The sequence below is a fragment of the Biomphalaria glabrata genome, chromosome 12 (assembly GCF_947242115.1).
Source record: "Biomphalaria glabrata chromosome 12, xgBioGlab47.1, whole genome shotgun sequence".
In the NCBI taxonomy this organism is placed as follows: domain Eukaryota; kingdom Metazoa; phylum Mollusca; class Gastropoda; family Planorbidae; genus Biomphalaria; species Biomphalaria glabrata.
In genome coordinates, this window is record NC_074722.1 from 15,914,955 (window position 1) to 15,935,851 (window position 20,897).

A 20,897-nucleotide genomic window follows, 5' to 3' on the forward strand; every position below is an offset into this window, starting at 1 on the left:
AGTTGGTAACTTGTAATTCAACTTCCGGTCAGGCCAATGGCAATGGCGGTTGGAAACGATTCCAACTTCTTGGAAATGGATGTCGAGGAAGAAGATTTCGCCGCCATGCGAGAATCTGTAGAACTAAGACACGGTCTTATGTTTATAATAGGAACCATTTCGTTTTTCAATCTTGTGAATTGGATAGTTAAATCTTACGGTCCTCCTAAATCTTTAAAAGATGAAGAGTGGAAGTGGAGAAATTTGTATGTTTCATGGGTTCATGCTTTAATTACTTCTTTATGGACTTTGACTTGGTAAGATTTCACCGCTAGAAGACTAACCCTTAATTATTCTAGTTGATGAAGCTTTAGTTTGACATCTGAACTGTCTAAACCTTAATAAATTAGCACGAGTTACCAGCTACTTCTCTGTCTTCCTAATCATAATGATCGGTAAAATACTTAAATTAGTTAAATAGTAAAAATACTAAATCAACTATAGTAGGTTCTTATATTTTGGACACCCCGTCGAATGCTCCTTCAATGAATGGGTCGCTTTTTTTGTTTGTAATTCATTTGTTTTTATGTTTGGAGCAAAAAGCAACGTTTCAGAACTGCGCATGTCCAATTTTAGATAAGTTCCGGTAATTTTGTTCCGTTTTTCCAAAGAAGATGGCAGTTTTTTAGATTCTCAGTAACCATGTATGTAAAGCTGTTGTTTTAACCTCCCCCTGCAATTCATACCCATATAAGGGATGAAGGCTATATTATGAGCCTGTTTGATCGTAGGCTGATGGGCATATCAAAATAAGCTTCCAAACATCTTTAGAAAGACATTCCAATCACATTTATACCGTTAGCTGTTAAATAAAATTTAATAAGGGGGTGTACAACGAATAATAATGAATTCAGCTCATTCTCCTTCATTGCACACAGCAAAATCATAATAAGAAATATTATTGGGATGAATAAAACTATGATTTTTTCAATGAATAAGCATGACCTAGATCGAGATATCTATAATATATAATTTATGAATGAAAGAAAAAGTGCGGGCTGCTAATTTGAAGCCATAGACCATGCCCACTGCATGTGATCACTCCAGATGAGCTGGCAGTGAGGAGAGGTATACACTTAAGCGTTTAGTGTCACAAACTATCAAACAGGCAGTGGAGGGAAGTGGGATAGAGTCATGAAAAGAATTATAAGCATCTATGGGAGGGAGGGTTTGTTAATCATTAATGTGTCACAAAACGAACATCCAAATTATGAAAACAAGAAGAGGGTCCTTGGATGGATTAAAAGAAAGACAGAGGAAATACATGTAGCCAATGTAGCCTAGTCGCCCTAGTTGAAAATATCATGTTTATTAAATTATAATAATTAATTTACAGATATATAATTTATATAGATTTATTTCTGTCTGTTTCTACACATAGATTACATAGGTATATAAATAATAAACGATATATATATATATATATATATATATATATATATATATTAATATATTCTATATATATATAGAGAGAGTTAGACTACAGTTAGAGGAAATAGACTATAAATACATATTGCAAAAGTGAATCTACTTCTTTTAATACAATCTAAAAAAATTAAGTAACACAGATATAATTTATTAGCAATTACATAGTGGTGTACAATGACGGTGCTCACTGTCCAAGTGAGGAGAAAGCCCAAAATCTGTGTTCAATATAGGAGCATGAAGTGACCTACTTTATTTTAAAATAAAATCTTGACTATGAGTGGTAATTCAAAGGAATACAGCTATTTTTATAGTCCTTTAGTTGCAGAATAAGAATCTGCTTTCAGTTTTTTTGTAAGTTAAACCTTCACCAAATAAAAAAATAAAATAAAAATTTGACCTAGTTCCTGTAAGTCTGTGTTCAGGTATAAGAATCTACTATAGATTCTAAATGATCCTAAGACCTAATCCTAGGCCTAGTTAGGACTAGGACTCATCTCACTTAACTCATTAGTCTCTAGAGACACTCTTTCTAGAGTAGTCTAGACTCTAGTCTAGTCAATGTGAGGCGGTGAGTGTGACGCTATTAGTATTGTCCCTATCTCATGACTGACATGAGTATCTGTCTTACTAGTCTTAGTATCTTCTATATTATTTTTTAGATTACTAGACTATAGTCAGTAGTGTAAATCACTAAATGATACTAAATTATGTTTTACAATCTTGACTGACTCTCAACTGACTGAGTGAAGAGTGACTTTGTTATAGTTTGTAAAAGTTTGTTGCTAACTTAGAAAAACATGATCTAAATCTAGGACAGATCTAGACCTATGTCAAGTCATGGTGAAAATAGTGCCTAGTCCAGATTCTAGATCCTGATCTCTACTAGGATTCTAGGCTCTCCTCTATATTCTGGATCTATATTTATATAGATCTCTATCTATAGATATTAACATATTTATCTAAGACCCTGATTATGACCTGATAAATCATAATGTGATATATATCATGTCCTCTTTTTCTTTTAGTCTTCAGGCTTTTCTTGAAATGATTATAAATTGAATCTAAATTATATTATTCTAAATAATGTAAACTTCCAAAGGTAAAATTCTTCTTTCAACCTTTCTTTTTAAATTTTGTTTCTCTGTTGACCAGCAGGAAGATCTAGATCTATTGCTACTTATACTTTATAAATACTTATATACTCATTTGGCAGGGTCTTGGATCAGTAGTCATTGGACATTGTTGAGTTCTTTGTCAGTCAAGCTTCCTTTTAAATTGAGCTAAATAAGTACAATTTATAAATTCAAGTGATTTATATTTTTGTAAATTTATTATTAACTGTACTTATCGCTGAGTTGGATTATAATTCATTTTCTGCTATTGACTTTTAAGATATTTAGAAATATTCTAAAATTCTAAATGTTGGGAAGAACAGAACTTTATTTGCGAAAGGCATTGAATATCATTACCTCCTAGGCTCATTAATTTTTGTTTCTTATTATTATATTATTAAAATAGGAATATTTTTAGCAGAAAAGAGCAACAACTAAGGAACAGGAAAGGCTGGAAACAAACAGTCTACAATTTAAGTCACTAAAATAGGGTATTTTTGAAATTGTCACCTATATATTCATTTTAAATTATCTGCTGCCCTATTTGAAAATCTTGCTGGCGAGCTTATATATATTGCCTCTAGACCTTCTACCTACCCTCATCGCCTTCTTTCTCACTTTATCTCTCTTTATCAGTCTTCTTTTTACCCTATTCTCCACATAACCAGCGAAAGTACTGACTAACCAACTACAAGTTTTTCATGGAGAATTGTCTCTAAGCATAATTAATGGCAGTCAATAATAACAATGTAATTGATTATTACCATCTAAAAATCTTGGGTTAAAAGACCTTTAAACATTTGTGACAGTCACTAAGGAGATAAATATTTTTTTATCTAGAATTTACATTTGTAAAAAAAAAAAAACCATTTGTAAAAAAAAAAAAAAAAAAAGAATGATATATTGTTTTATTTTAGCTCTGAGATTGATTTTTATTAGTTGATGTCTGTCTCTCAATTGACGCACAGTGTTGAAATTAATTTGATTTTTTATTAGAAGACAACACAACAAGGGAAGTGGCTCCGAGCTTTAAAAAGAAAAGAAAGCAACATATCACTGAGCATGAAGTGCCAACTAGGATAGGGTTATGTTTAGTTAAATCATTAAAACCCATTCACTCCTAGCTCCAGTTTTGAAAAGTTGTTTAACTCCTAGATATGCAAAGAGAGAGCTATTTCAAAAAAACTTGTAAACTATTTTATATCTTTATAACAGAAAAAAGGTTCATAAACACACTCTTTTATGGGTGACCTTACACACTGCTGTATCAGCCTTTTTTTTTTTTTTTTTGTTTGTTTAATTAAAACTTCTCATTTTTTTCTTCTAGCATGATTGTGTACCCAGAAATGTTTTCCAGTTTGCTGCAACACATTAACTATGTCACCTACTTCTGTGTTTGTTTTGGAACTGGTCAGTATCTATATAGACATTTTAGCCACCTACATTGTGTTAATTAACAATTTACTCAAATCTGTGAAGACTGTACCAAAAAAAAAAAAAGAGATTTTTCAATTTAGCTTCAAATGTCATTTTGAATATTTTTAGGAATACCACTTGACAAAGTTTGATTAATGTTTCCTTCATTAATGGTTAAAAAAAAATAACTAATAATAAATGTTTGTCAAATGTTTTACATGTATTGGATGTACCTTCAGAGTTGAAAATGATTTTCTTCAAAGTCCAAACCTTACATAGCATGATGGGGGATAGCAGTGGGCAGTGTATGAGCCCGTTAAGTCGGAATGACAGTCCATCGCGCATACTGTATGGCCAAGCAGCCATACAAATGGCAAATAACAATAATGTTGATATAATATTTATATAATATAATTTTTTTTACCTACTTAATGGGAAAGGAAGCTGAAAATATTACTGATGCTTACTGTTTTTTTTTTAACAGGTTATTTCTTTTATGATCTGTTGGATCTTATACTAAATAACAAGTTTTTCATCATGTGGGAAGTTGTAGTTCATCACATAGCTGTAAGTTGATCTTTTTTTTTTTTTTCAATATATATTATATGTACTCTCACATACTGGCATGTGACATTCAGAATGGGTTGGTAGACATATGACGCGACAATTTCTGCGTACTAAGCTGATCCGCCATCTTGTCTGTAAGTTTACACTAGTTACCTTACTCTGACTATAGACGAGTAACTAGATCTAATAATACAATCGGGTTTAAGTTTCCAAAACATAATCTCTACACCTTTATTGCATTAATTTAAACAAAATTCCTTGCTACTGCTGCATGAAAGGGTGCTCAAATACTAGAAGAGTAATAACTTCATGGCAAAGTAATCTCTTCAACGCTAGTCTAGTCTAGTCTAGACTAGCGTTGAAGAGATTACTTCCAAAAAGATTTCTCTCTTGGTTGAAACCAATCAACAGAAAAGGATTTACCCCAAAATATGTTGAAGGGAAACCTTGGCTTAAAGTTTGTGGAAATCATTTTTAAAAAGTTAAATCTAATCTAGTATAGATTCTTGTCAATCTAGTCTAGATTCTAGAGCTCGAGAGATAACTATGATGTCAGAGTACTATGTCTATGTGAAGTATGTGTGTAGATCTGGTAACCTATGTATACTATTATGTAGAATTTATTTATTAAATATAGACTCAAGCTCTAGACTAGATTCTAGATCTATTACAGACTATTAATAATACTATCACGATCTAGATGCATGTTTATAATCTGTACTTGTATTAATTATTAGATCTTGCTTTAGATTCTAGATACCGTTGTAAGTCTAGATCTAGACTTATTGGAGACACATTCTAGAGATAGATCTTGATTAGATTGTTACTAACTTTCAACTTGTATTTGATCTACATGTTACTTTATTGTTGTTGTTTTTTTATTATTATTATTCAGATCAGTAGATCTACTAAATGTAGCCTGATTAGATTTACCTATAAATCCTTTATAGTAAGATATATAATATAATCTATATCTGTAACATATTATATACTTTGACATTAGCCATAGGAGTAAGTGATATGAAATCTAGCATTCCAGACTAACACAGGTTTCACCAGTCACTTGAGGAAGCACAAAAGCCCAGTGCAAAGCGTTCAGCCATGATGGACAAACTATTTATAGTATTATCTAGTTAATATAGTTCTATCTACTATTATCTAGATATAATTAAATCCACTAAATTGTATTGTAAAATGTTTTACATTTTGGAAGTTTCTTCCTACTCCAAACCTCCTGCAGGACAACAGGGGATGGGAATGGGTAGGGTTTGAACCCGGAACCATTGGTAAGTCTATCGCGCCAAATGCATGACCAGGCAAACATCTTGATTGGAATAAATAAATAACTGAGATACTTTATATATCATAATTTATTTTTTTTTAAATAGATCTAGTTCTTGACATCCATTGTCATGCAAACAGTTACATAGAACAGGATTTTGATCTAGAAATAAAATGATTTATTTGAATAAACAAGTTAACCTGAAAGACCTTATGATAATATTTAAGATAATAATAATTAATAAACAAACAATATTTAAATTCATTTCTTTTATTTCCACAAATAAATGAATGCATTATATGATTTGAATAAATGATTTGAATAAATATATCTATATATTAAATTATATAAATATTTCTCATTGGATAGCTTGGATATAATACAGGCACTGTCTCACATTTACACATATATATAATTTAATTTAACTACCTTAATTATGAATGTACACAAATTATTTTTTTAACACACATTATTACAAATATTCTAGGTAAACCTGCCTATGTATTAGCTGATATGTTTAAAATTCATCCCACAACTGCCTCTAAGATCTTCATAAACGTTTTATATCTTATGTATGTCAACATGTTCGATTTGATTTCCTGGCCTAATAAGGAGAGTCTCAGAAAGACAATGCCCAAAGAATTTATTCATACTTATGGCAGGAAAGTGAAAGTAAAATATTTTACATCCCAGTAATAAATGACTGTTTTGAAATTTTCATTGAGAGACCTAGCAGCATTAAAGCACAGGCACAAACTTATTCTTTCAACAACACAGTAAAATATCTGATTGGAATAACACCTCAAGGTGTTATCTCATTACTTTCAATAAATGAATTAAAAGAATGTATACTAAGCTTTATAGTTTCTCTGGATTTAATAGCCTTTGAATTTATATTTTTAGAAGCGATGTTGTCCACAAGAGAATCAAATTTAACTTTTTTTTTTGTTTTTGATGAGGTGAAATCAATCTGAGAAACCTTAGTTGACAAAAGTTTTTTAAGCTTTGATGGATTCGTCCAGTAAGATGACACTCCTGTAACTGTCTTTATTACTCTCTTTTACTCTGGTGTTGGCTTCCAGCATAAATAAAGTGGCTGCCACATGAGTGCAGACTCGCCAAGTCCAGCTATACAAGAACATTGGGCTGATAGAATAATACCATCTTGACTTATTACTATCCAGGGCTGCAATACCTTTTCTGCTAACCGCTGAGAGTGAAGAACCTATTTAAAAGAAAAATAAAATAATTAAAAATACCTGTACATATCAAGACATTGGTCTCATATACATGTAAATACCTATGACTATCATTATATAACAATATTAATTAATTACCTTTTCTAGTACAACAGTATTTGGGTAGTTGTGTGGTTTATAAGCCATAACATCTTGAACCCAGCCATCTAGGAACTGGTTGTAGGCTGCTTAAGTCTTGTAAGCCTGTAGACATTAAGTAAAAATAGCGTTAACATTTTAATAATAGAAGTAGAGCTTTTGTAATATAAAAAATTGCTTGGATTTCGGAGCATTTGAGAATTGTAAAAGAAACACAGAACTAGTATCAGTTCAAGGACCATTAGATTTATCGACAAGTTACTAGTCCTGATGAGCCTAGTCCTAGAAACAAAAAAATCAAAAGTCTTCAGCCCTAGACTTAGATCTAAAATGGATAGTAAAGTTTTCTTTGGTTTAGATGCTAGATCTAATCTAGTATGTAGGCTAAACTCTAGTCTGAGACATCATCCAGGTTTTGTATATATATAATATATAGACATATAGTATGATATAGATCTAGAATCTAATCTAGATCTACAAAGTTACAAAGTCTACATATAATATATTCTAGATCTAGAATACTATGTAAGTAACTAGATCTAGACCTTGAAGACTTGAGTAGTTGTAGAATGTAGATCTATCACAATATATGAACATTATTATATGTTACAATAATCATAATAATGTTGATTAGTTGATCTAGAAGATTCTAGATCTAGTCACAAAATTATCTAGTCCTAGACAATAATAATAGAGTCTGTTCAGTCTATTATAATTTACTACATTTATGTAAAAAAAAATATAGATCTAATCATATATCTAATGATCTAGTGAAATCTAGTCTAAATAAATACTAGAGATGTCTAGATCTAGCTAGATCTAATGTCTAACTTACTAATGAGTCTAATGTTAACTTAGTCTAGATTAGTAGATCTAGATCTAATCTAGGTTTAACAATAAATAGAATAAATCCACTTCTAACGTAGATCTAGATCTATAACTAAAGTATAACTCCTACCTTGAATTCATCCTTTGTGATTGTGTAAGCCAGGCACTTTCAGTCAGTCCAGTAGTCAGGTAGAACAAGACGTTACACGATAATAAGTGAAGAGATCTGGATAACACAGTCACAAGGAGGGCAGCAAATCGTTTTCTTTATTACACAGGCTTGCTTTTAAAGTGTAAGGATTAATATTATTTATTTCTGAAATTTTCTTACTATATCTTTCTTTGTTCGACTCATCCATGGTAAGTCACAGTAAGTGCCTAAAAGGGAAAGCGTTTGTTGATTGTGCATAGAAACCAGATTTTTACCACCAATATGTCTGCCGTGCCCAAATCACGTGACTATGTCTACCAACCCATTATTCGAAGGGGATACACACATATATCTATAATCTATATATATATATATATGTTTTGTTGTTTTTTTGTTTTTTTTTACTTTGACATCTTGTGTCACATAGTGTACGCAGCAAGGTTTCAAGATATGTGTAAACAGGAAGTTTACACATGTATTGGTTTCACGAAGCTCAAGTTTTTTAAACAGAAGATTGGAGAATGAAAGAGGGTTTATTTACTTTTTCCTATTAGAGAATTTAAAAAAAAATATTTTTTTTTTTGAAAACATAAAAGAGAAGAGGAGGCAAGCTTATATCAAGGTCCATCAGTAAATAAGTTTCATGTTATGTCTATTAATGAAATTAAGTTATATTGTATTATGTATATGAGTAGTTTGTGTTCAATCTTGTCCTTGTGGACATAGGGTCATCAGATTTATCTTATTGAAAATGAGATGTATTAACTGTCATGCGCATCTTCTTTTGGTGTTTTTCTTGGTGTACCATAAGAGATTGTGAGTTTTATTTCTAGGGACACGCTTTTGTTGATGTCATTTTGCTTCCTTGCTTTGCTTCTGTTTTTGTGTGCTGAGGCTGGATCTCTTGTGAGAGCTTCTCTTCTGTTTTCTTCCCCAGTATTGGGTAAGTCAGTTATTTACTTTATTAGTCTTCGTGGTGTAGCTCCAAATTCGTTGTTCCTTTGATCGTGTGGACGGCGATCTCTAGGAATATGTATTTTCTTAATAGGGACGCAGGCTTGGGACTCTGTTGGAGTTAAGCTTGATTGGTCGGATGGATGGGTTGTGCCTCCATGGTTTTAGGTTGTGAGCTTTGAGTTGTGACACTGATATTAAGTTCTGCTATGTTATTTTGAATATAACTTATAATATACTAACCTTGTAAATGCACTAATGATATTTATTCATTATTTTGGTCTCATTGTATCATTAATTCATTAAACCTTTGTTTGTCATATGAAACCTGGTTATCCAAAAGTATACGTTGCTAGTTGTTGTAGTTGCTATTGATACTCATTTAACAAATTACTTGTTATAATGTTAGGGGTGCCAAGGCAGACGAGCCACGGCTAAATTACAACCCCGGCAGAAAGTTAATAACCAACATTCAGGTGGGGACCCGGCATACCCTAGACCCAATAAACACCACCTGATAGAATCGAGCCAGTGCACAATGTAGAGTCACAACACTGCCCCTACTTAGTTATGTTTGTCCCGAATATGCCCAGATTTACGACAGGGCAGCAGAATTGTCAGTGCAGATGAAGTTCTGGCAAGAAAGTTATAGTCCCACTGGAGGCCAGGTCATAAAACACAATCATTTTCAGCTATCTCCAGAAAGTATGCCTATCCACACAGATCCATTAACCACATTATCAGTGTCCAGGTTCCGCTGAAATGGATTCATCTTTTACTCTGCTTTGTGAAGGCAGATGTACACATGTTTGTCAAGTCTAGACCTGTTGATGGTTTTTCTGGCATTTGCATTGTTCATTCAAGGTGCCGCACGTACAGTTCTTATTAATTTTCTATCTGCAGTTAGACTTGGTAGATAAACAGAAGTATTTGACACAGACCCAACGTTGGTCATGCCCATTGAAGCATTCATATCAATGACATCGAAAGCAATAGTTTCACTCTCATTATAGGTCGCGCCTCTAATTTCTTCATCTAGCATTTTCTTTTCAGGTCTGCGCTTATCGTTGAAAAAGTTGCCACTTTCTTTATCTTGAAAGCTAGACTCATATGACTTGTAATTATGATCATCGACGGCGCTGCCACCACCAACACTTTCCTTGTAACTACAATGATTGGTTGATGTTTCATTCTCCGCTCTTCTAGGATGTAGCTGGCCTTCCAGTTTATCCCAATGTAGCTGGCCTTCCAATTTGTCCCACATCAGTTTGTCCCTTTTATGATACCTGTTTACTGGCAGATTAAACCATTTTGGTATGGTCGTATGTTCGATTCATTTCACCTGAATGCCTTCCACACCATCATCAAGCAATGGGAACTCTATGTGTCCATATTGTACAGTTCCACTTCCAATGTTTAGAGATAGACCTAATTCCTGCATAAAATCCAGACCAAGGATGCAATCGTCTACAACATTGGCGATCAGAAAATCATGACTAAATGGTTGACTTCCTATTTCAAAATTAAGCGTATCTGTCCTAATATAGGTAACAGTTCGCCACCTGTCATTTTAAGATTTTAGCCATTCACTCGTATTATTTCCTGATCACCAGTCAGACTGGGTCCAGCTATTGACCGCATAGCCCCTGTGTCCAAGAGGAACCTATAAGAACCAACGCCAATCTTTCCCTGCACTCTCAAGGTTCTGCTTTGCTCCAACACTCTGAAAGGAGTCTTTATTCTCGGAGTTTCGATTTCCTGGGCTGCCCGTCCTTGCTCCCTAAACCCGTAGAATCGTAGCAGTTGACGTTCTGATGCACAGCCTTGGCCTTGGAACAACATGTTACAATTCCTCCGTAAATATTCGGATGGCCTTCTTAAGTTCAGAATCTCGCACTCCATCTATAAAGGCATCTGTGACCAGAACATAAAAAAATTCCTGTGTTGCCGATGGATAAGCAAGACGAGTGAGACATTCTATGTCTGCTGCTAATTCCTGTAATGTCTCTTCGCTTTTCTGTTTTTGATTCTTTAATTGCATCCTGAAAACTTCCTGCAGGTGTTCATAGCCGTATCGTAATTCCATTGTTTTGACCATGGCATCGTAGTCCGTCCGATCCGTCACAGTCTGTAACAATTCTGCTGCCTTGCCTCTGAGTGCCTTGGTATCCCATCTGTTGATTTGCTCCGTCGCTTTGAATTGTAATCGATACACCAAGACACAGAGCTGTCAAACACCAGTGGTTTAATCTTCCCTGTCATTTCAGTCACAGTGGCACCCGCATCTTGTTTCTTTTGCAGCTCCGCCTTCATTTCTTTCATAATTGTTGAATTTTAGAATCAACATCCCCCACCATTTGAGACCTTAATTCAGCTACCTCATTTCTTAATTGTTGTTTGAAACTGTCTATTCAGACACCAAGGATTCTATTGAGCTCAGTTTATTACCTAATTCATTTCCAATTCTCCCCCGTATCGGGTTCTATTTCGAATAAATAGGTGTCTGGATCCTGTTCATCTATGATGCTTTGCTTCAGACGCTCCATGGGCATCTCTTTGTTGCCGCTTACCTTCAGCTCTCTACATCTGAGTTCTCGTCTAAGTTCTATCAATGAAAGCTGACCAAGTGTTTTCATTGACGCCATCCAGTATCTTTCTTATGTTGGCCTACCAAAACTTACGCTGGGTTATCGGAAAAGAAAATTCAATGTTGTAATGGTCGTGTACAAAGACCTTCTTCCCACTTACGTTGAGAATCCCACTTCTGATACCAATAGCTATAACTTAGCAATTAACCTCAACGAAAGGAATATAAAACAGAACATTTAATAATCAATTATAAACTACATCTAGAGCCAAACTAATAATCACATCTCAGGCCTTCTTGTTTTTCATCTCTCCTCTGTTTCTCCATCGTGTCCTATGGTACACAATATCGCACCAAATGACAGTGCGCAATGTAGAGTCATAACACTCCAATACTGGGGAAGAAAACACAGAAGAGAAACTCTTACAAGAGATCCAGCCTCAGCACACAACAGAAGCAAAGCAAGGAAGCAAAATGACATCAACAAAAGCGCGTCCTAGAAACAAAACTCACAATCTCTTATGGTACACCAAGGAAAACATCAAAAGAAGATGCGCATGACATCCCCCCTCTCCCCCTAACTGGATCTTGTCAAGTCCAGTCTTTAAAAAGACATTTAAAAACTTAAGTATTAGACAACTGGAATAAGCAAAAGAAATTAGGACCCATGTCAAGACCTGAAGCCAAAGATACAAACTTCAGATAATCAATAATAAATATCTATTCACACGGATGCTTCCGCAAAGAACAACATCCATCCTAAAAATATTATAACACTGTAATGCATAATAAAAACAAGCAGTAAATATTACATAAATATACCTAAACATCAAGCAATAACTATAGTAAAATAGTCTTTTATGAGAAACACACCAGTCTTGAGCACAAGTTCGCTAGTATGTTGTCCTCTCCTTTGATGTGGCACAAGTCGAAGGTGTAGTCCTGGAGCATCAGAGCCCATCTCGTAACACGGTGGTTCGTAAAGTTCGTGCTCCGAAGGTACGCCAAGGCCTTGTGGTCAGTTTGAAGGTGGAATTTCTTGCCCGTCATGTATTTGTCTAGTTTCCTAATGGCAAATACGATAGCCAAACCTTCTCTCTCGATGATGGAATACCTCTGCTCCTGAGGCAACAACTTGCGACTCACATACTTGACTTGATGCAGAACACCATTCACACACTGGCTCAGTATACCAGAGAAAAAATGGCAATGATTTTCTATAATTTTATGATCAGATGTATTTCATTTGGGTGTCCATTTTGTCTTTTCTTCAATTTAAATTCCAATTTTTTTCAATTTCCAGGTGGCTAGCATGTTTTACTACAATGTTCACATTCGAGCACATATAGGCTTCAACATCATAGCCTTAAGTGTCGAGGTCAACTCATTTTTTCTTCATTGGAGGAAGCTGCTTCAAATGGTCAAAACACCATACGACAGCCCCAAGTATCTTGCCATCAAGTATTTGAACCTGACCACATTTATTGTGTTCAGGGGCGTCCCATTGTCCATGATCACCTACTGCTGTTTTGTATGGCGGCACCGTGTGTCAGCTATGTATTATGTGGGCATCTGCCTCAGCATCTTTGTGATGGATGTCCTCAATGTTATACTTTTCTGGCGACTGCTGAAGAGCGATATGTTGCGCGGGCCTGAAAAAAAGATTGGTGGGTTGAAGACAGCGAGCTCTGCTGTCTGCGAAAATCTCCATTCTTCAAATGGGAAATCTAGCAACGGTCATGTGTTAGTCAATGGGTACAAACCATCATTAAAAGAAAGTAACCTGCTCACCAAGAAAGAGGACTGATACCTGTAAATGTTTCAAAACTAATTCTGTCCATTAACCATTATTTTATAGGAAGATGGGGTTGAGGTTCGAGGTGTGTTGAAACATATTTTTAGAATACTTTTAGTTCTAGAAATGTGTTCTGATGAAATGTAATTATATAATTATTTTTTTTTTGTAAATCATATATTTTATGTACTTCAATATTTACCAAATACTAACTGGCCCAGTTTAGTATATGGTTTCCTGAACATGTTTCAGATGCATCAGATATAATGTAATTGATTTTGGAATTCTAATGCTGCGTTCTATCGCCCCTGTTGTACTGTAGGTGGTTAGGGCTCAATTATAATTGTCTTTCCAAGCAGAACATACAAATTGTAAGAAAGCTTTATGACTGACATAACTTTTACATAAAGTTTTCAATACTCAATTATTATTCTTAAAATTCTTTTTTTTTATCAAAAGAAATCTCAATTTTTCATAGTTTTAAGTTATAACTTTTAAATAATGATATTAAATAATATATACACTATTTCTGAAGACAAGAACAAAATGAGGCTTTTCAAATTTACACTAAATTTTTTTTCTTCGTTTCTTCTTATAAATTAGCTCTATCCACTTGTCACTAATAGATAGACAGAAGACAGAAATGTGAAGTGAAATATTTTGCCATCCTTAAACTATGTGCTCATTTGTTTGGGGCATTGCTTTTATTTGAATCTTTTCTTTTAAAAAGCTTGTATCAAATCACTCTGTCTCGTAAAATTGTTTACACATTATTTCTCCCACACCCATTCTGGGATCAAGTTGAAACTTCACACAATTATTCATTGGCATAGACAAGACATGAATCAATAAAGTAACCAATTAGGCAATTAATAACTGGTAATTAATTATTTTGTTTGATACCAACAAGTGAAACTAATCCTTCATTATTCACGGATATGGCTAAATTTGTTTGGTTTAGTCCCCTTAAATAATTGTTAAAGCTATTTCTTCCTTGTGCATTCTTGTTGATACTTTAAACAACTTTTAATCGTAGCAAACAAAACATGAATCAAAAAAAAAAAAAACAATGAGTCAATTAATTATTGGTACCGGTAATTTTTTTTTTCTTTGATATCAAATAAGAGAAATAACTTGTACATTATTGATAAATATAATTTTTAGGGTGGAGTTACTCCTCCTTTAAATAAGCTCTGCTTAAAAAAAATATTTTTTATATTTTGCTTGTTAAATACTAGATTTAATTACAACTAAAGGTTTAAAGGAAAAAATGACTTTATAATAATTATCATAAAAGTCATCAAATTGTCTCACAGCTAATTTAAATTACTTTGAATACAGATTTACATAATTATATAATTATTAACTTTTTTTTGTTGCACGAAATAAAAAATTTAAAATATTGAAAATAAAACAGTTAAAAATAGTGATGATTTTATATGTATTATTTATACATTTTATTTATACTTAATATCCTTTTCTGGTCATTTTTCTAATATGTTAAGTAGCTTTGTTTAATAATAGTTTCTAATATGAAGTGTTCACCACAGTGTAGTCTTGTACCAATATACATTATTTCTAAATCTGCTTTTCATTGTTAAGAATTGTTTTTACACCAGTCATCAATGTAAAACAAGTTTTAGACAATCCGTTTACTAAAATGTTTTTTTCCTCCAAAGAATTTCCATCAATTTTGTTCTGCTATTTGAACAAAAATATTTTTGAGATGGTTTCCTTTTTCTTATTGTTACCTTAGTGTATTTAGACCTTTTTGTTGTTGTTTCAATTGCTAATTATGTTAATCTATTTTTTGAATTTTTTTTTTTTTACAAATACATAATAAAAAGGATAGATTAAAAAGAAGAAAAATATTATTGCAAATAACATTTATTTTGGAAAACTGGTTTTAAATTAAAAACATTATAATAATAAAATAAAACATTTTTTTTATGCTTAGTAGGCTAATGGATTGTTTTCAGAAGACACAAATGTTAATCTTAGTCCTTTTTTAGCATTTGGTGTGTTAACAATAACAAATACTTTTTTCTTTTTGCTTCATCATGTAATTTATAGTATGTAATTTATGGGATTAAATTCTTGAACTCTGCACCTTCTCAACAACAATCTGGCTACAATACATTCTATAAATTGGATCTCTAATAGAAAACTGAAACATTGAACTTTGGATCTATATATATATATTATGTACTTTTTTTTGTTTTGTTTTTCACCATAAGAATGTATATAATGAAGAGCTCATAATAAAACAAATATGTTTAAACAAGTTTATGACAATAATCAAATGTATACATTATAAATAATATTGCATTGGTATGCACTGTCTATATATTTATATTTAAAGATACTCTATAATTATGTAGTCATTTTCTGAAAATATATATATGTATTCATTTTTATTGACTTCAACAATGTATGATTCACCCAATGTACTGTACTTTTAAGCAAATTGTTTTTGTTTTTTTTTTAATTTTTAAACAAAATATGTAGTCTAAACTGGAAATGTGTTGTTTAAATATTTTTTTTTCAATTCTACATTTTACTTTATCATTTCAAATGTGTCAATATTGACATGTTTTATAAGCTTTAAAAAAACAACAGCTGCCTGACTTTCAAATAGAGACTTTTTAGACTGAATCTTAATTTTTTTTTTAACCATGCTGTTCATTATTTTATTGCTGTAGATGTAAAGCATTTTTATTGTCCATTTATGTTAATCAGAATATTATTCTATATAAAAATCTTTAGCTGGAAATGTAATTTTTTTTTTTTTGTATCTGGAGTTCATTGAGTTGATTTTAACTTCTTCATATGTTCCTGTGCAATGTTTAGGAAGCTGGTATTGTTTTTAGCTGTACCTGTACTGCAAAGCATCCATTGCAGTTCAAATGTTCTTTTTTTAATTTTTTAAACGTGTCTGTCATAAATGAGAGCAAAGTTGTTTTTTTAATAGATGGTGCAATTTCAGTTTTTGTCATTTCTTTTCATTAGAGAGACCTTTACTAGAACATCAGTAGAATGTTAATGTCACAGCAACATTGGACTTAAGTTGTATAGAAAGTACAGCTACTAATTAAATTACACATGTCTCCTTACATCATGTGTTGTAAGCTAGTCTCCTTGTGCAATTAGCTAGTCACCTTGTGCAGTAGGTTTAATGAAAACCAAATAGTAGTGTGGAGATGATCAAAGATAGTAAATGTCTAATTGTTCTCAAATTTGCTGATGCCACTCAGTACAGAATTCTATTCACAGCTGTGGTTTACTTTGTCCTCGATTTGGCATTAAATCTATAATGTTGCATATTTATTTTATTCTCATTTAGATATTTAAACTTTACAAAATAGGTCTTAATAAACAATTGTATTCTGAAATGATGATGCATAGCATATGTTTTATTTATGTTCAATAGCTATCACTACTATGGGAATGGTTGTCAGAACTTGAATGCCTGGTCATTCACTGTGATACTTTTGTTAAATTTTCTTTTCTAATATTTTTGTTTTCAGTTTGTTTCAAATGAGATAAGGAAATATTACTTAGAGGTTTATGTATTGTATTGATTAATAGGCCAACTCTCTTATTTTAAATGGCTCTGTTACTAAATTTTTAAGCTGTATATTGCAAGAAATATGTAAATTTTATAGACATTTAAGGCCCAGTTTTGCATTAACATATAGAACTTTAAAAGAAAAATTGTAGCACAGACATTCTCCAAAACATTGAAAAGTAAACAAAACAAAATTAAATAACAAGAAAAGGAAGAAAAAAAGGATTACTTTTACAAATGATAAAGAAACAAAATTACTAAATATATTTTTTTAAATGGAAAAGTTATGTATCTGATTTTCTACTTCTCATTGCAAAGGAAAGGAGTAAACATTTTTGTTTATATAATCAAGTTATGAACAAAGAAATGTTTCCATCTGATAAATATTGAAATTAAATAATTTGACACAAAATATATTGTTTCAGTTAGCTCTGAAATATTTTAATTCTTGTATAACCAAGAAACTTGGAAATTGTTTGTTTCTGATTTTGGTCTCGGTTTGAATAAAATCAATCTTTTCTTATTAGCAATATACTGATTTGCTTTTCTAGTTTAAAAAAAAAAAGAGTATTCCTACACAATGACCTGCTGAGCCATCTACCTCCATAGCAAACATATATTCCTCTTTTGTAAGTTCTTCTCTCAACCTGATCAAATGTAGTCAACCTCTTTTGAAATGTTCAGCTCTTTAATCTAGCTCAGTCAATACTTTTTACTAGGAACTCGTCGAAGAAAATAGACAAAATGAATATAGTCGGCTATTTGTATAATTGAAGTTCTTGACCTCGGTGTATGTTTATACCTTGGCATATACACTAATAGGGGCTGTGGTAGCTTAGTGGTTAAGCCCTTGGCTTTTGAACCTGGGATTGAATCTCAGCTCTAATGGGTACCTGACTTTAGTTTGGGAAAGTAAAGGCGTTTAGTTGTTGTGCTGGCCACATGACACCCTGCTCACTAACCAAAGAAACAGATGACCTTAACATCATCTGCCCTATAGTTTGCGAGGTCTAATAGCAGATTTTTTTTTTACTAATTCTTCTGGTTTATTTTCTTTGGTTGCTGTTATAATGATGTTCATTATACACTGGACTTTCTATTTCTTAAACTGGAATCATCTAGTCTATACAAACATACATACATATTTATGCATATTGCTCTACTAACTTGATATATAAATATATATAAACATGCAGATGTATTTGTGTATACATGTGAATCATAGTTTGTTACAGTGTTTTAAATGTACGTCCATTGACTTGTACTTCCACTACAAAGTCATAAAGAAACATTTTTGTCATTATTTTTTGGTATAATAGCTTGCATTGTTCCTTGCTTTATGAGAAATAGAACTATTAATTGTAATAAATCTGCTATTACATTATAGAAGTTAAGATGTTAATGATAGACCAGACACGTCTTCATTATTTTTAGACATTTACCATATTTATATTTCACATTAGTTGGGGCTTTACATTAAAATTATTTTTAGTCTTTAGAAATTCTTAAGACAATAATATCATAGAATGTGCATGTATCTAATATACTATTCTTTTAGTATGGTCTGCAGAAATGTAGATCTATAAAACATCTAGGCCTGTCGCTCAGGTCAAAGCATTAGAAATTCTCATTGTTTGAAAATGTTCATAGCACCCTGTCTGTCATCATTTAATTGTATAAAACAAACTAAATATAACTGTCATGCTTATAATTGCTAAGGAAAGACTACAGTATGGCTCTAATTGGTTTATTGATCCAGGTCAAGTAGACCAGTACAGCAACAGGTGTTGCTACAAATTTAATGACATCTCTGAGCTTAGGATTGCAAGAGCTTGATAGTGAATGACATGTGGCTTGAAGTGGTGCTTGAGTATGAGAGCTATGATGATGTGTAATTGGTTGACTGGTGAGACGTGGCTGTTTGGTGACCTAACCTTTGCACTGTTAAAGACAACTGTTGAATTGTTTTTTTTAAGCATTGCTTTCCAGTTGGATTCTTTTCTGCTTCAGGATAATTTTATTTAAATCCTAATTTCTGTTATACACAACTATAATAAATGATTTAATGATGAATTCTTGTTTTCCACTTATTGCAAACTGCACAGATACCAATATGTATAGTGATGTTTTGTACAAACTGTAACAAAATGTATATTCATCAGATACAGAACCTCAAAAGTATTTAAAAAGTAGAGTAGATGCATAAGTAATCAAATTACAATAACTGTACACTACCAGTAATATGGATTAACTAATCAACTTTTGTTTAATCTTTATTTGAGAGAACTTTCTTTTTAAACAAACAAAAATAGAACTAAAACATTAGACGTAAAGGACAAGTAGGAGTAAATTCTAGCAGAGATAATATGTTCACTATCTGGTACAAAAATAAATTTGTTCTTTCTTGATTCTAATCAATGAATTCTATTAGAACTTGTTCAAAAATAATTTGATAACTATGAATTATTATTTTATAATATTTTAATTAAAACTGAGATGATACTAAATGGTTTTGTGACAAGAAAATGTGAAGCAGACCAATAACATATTGGAAGTTGTTTGTTTTGTAATGTTCTCTTCAAGCTATTTTAATCAAAAACTGACTTAGATCTAAAATGTGTTGAATTTTTTCGAACCAATAGTCATTAAAAAAAAACTGCCATGAAAATATAAATACTGTCATTATTTTAATTTAATAAAAGAAAAACACATCTTTATAAGTAATATCTACAAAGTATTTTAAAGAAATAAATTGTTTAGATATAAGTAAATGTGAGTTATAAATTAAAAAATTAGATAAATTGTCCTTTATTTGATTGATTCATATAGCTAGGAATGAGAAGACTTAAATGTTAATGCAATGACTCATCACATACAGTATTTGTCTTGCATTGCCAAAATGAAATCTTTCACACAAAAACAACTCGTTGACATTCACACCCTCAAAATCTCACTACATTTTTGGTTATGTAATCATCATAAATGACTTGAAGACATTTTGTTAAATGTATGCTAAAATAACAATTACATGTAACATTTGTTATAATTATAGTACAAAAAATATGAGAAGCTGCAAGCCGCCCCAAAGTGTTTCAATAATAAAATATAACAAATCCTGTCAACCTTGTTCATGTCAATTTCACATCTCCTGCTCGGCTGATCTCACAAAGTTTTAGAGATCGTAATATCTGTAGAGCAAGGAAATTAAAACATTAATTTTAAATAGTAGGCAAGTTAAGATGGAAAGATATGTACTGCCTGGCCTGGTGACATCAGGTAATGAAAATGGCTATTGATGGATTTTGTAATACAAATGGCTTACATTGTGGTACTCAAAAGCTTGAGATTTCAATTCTGAATTTCATGTTTGAATGGCCTAACAAAAATACAATCTCATTTCTGACTATTTATGAAATCATAAGGTTTTACCAAACTTCAATCTAACCATACACATTTTTATTTGTTTCAACAAAATCTTTTGTTTGGTCCTCATAATAAGATGATCATTTTTTTTCCAATTCTCAGTGGATCTCATCAAAACCTGTCTCCTCATGAGACCAGGAAAACAAGTATAATTTTACAGAAGACCTAATAGTAGCTAGGCAGTGACTATCAATCTATTTCTAGGATTCAATCCCTGTCCAAACAATGATCCCCTATCTAGAGTAATGTCTGAAGTGGGTACATGTTTAAACATTTGGAAGGAAAGGTAGATACAAATTTTAAAATATATCAACCAATGATGACAAAATGGCAAACAAGTCTGTTGACATAAATTTGAATAATTTATTAGGCCCAGATTTGAAAGCTTTGAAAATGGTCTGTAGCCACAT

The 20,897-nt window shown here is 32.1% G+C and overlaps 2 protein-coding genes and 1 long non-coding RNA gene across 4 annotated transcripts in view; 1 reads left to right on the forward strand and 2 right to left on the reverse strand.

The window, feature by feature from the left end:
• On the forward strand, positions 1-19,137 carry LOC106054195 (TLC domain-containing protein 2-like). The gene is made up of 4 exons (XM_013209965.2): positions 1-296; positions 3,907-3,989; positions 4,480-4,562; positions 13,005-19,137. Exons 1-4 carry the CDS (start codon positions 37-39, stop codon positions 13,506-13,508), a joined length of 930 nt encoding a protein of 309 aa, XP_013065419.1. The 5' UTR covers positions 1-36; the 3' UTR covers positions 13,509-19,137.
• On the reverse strand, positions 6,557-8,485 carry LOC129922198 (uncharacterized). The gene is made up of 3 exons (XR_008774173.1): positions 8,140-8,485; positions 7,182-7,286; positions 6,557-7,069 (listed from the first exon to the last, which is right to left on the reverse strand). It is a non-coding gene; the product is annotated as an uncharacterized LOC129922198 (long non-coding RNA).
• Positions 16,996-20,897, reverse strand: part of LOC106054196 (spindle and kinetochore-associated protein 2-like) — a 16,966-nt gene continuing 13,064 nt past the window's right edge. For both annotated transcript variants that reach the window (XM_056007270.1, XM_056007271.1), the window contains one exon: positions 16,996-20,252. In XM_056007270.1, coding sequence (XP_055863245.1) covers positions 20,193-20,252 — 60 coding nt within the window. In that variant the 3' untranslated portion in view covers positions 16,996-20,192. The remainder of the gene's footprint in view (positions 20,253-20,897) is intronic.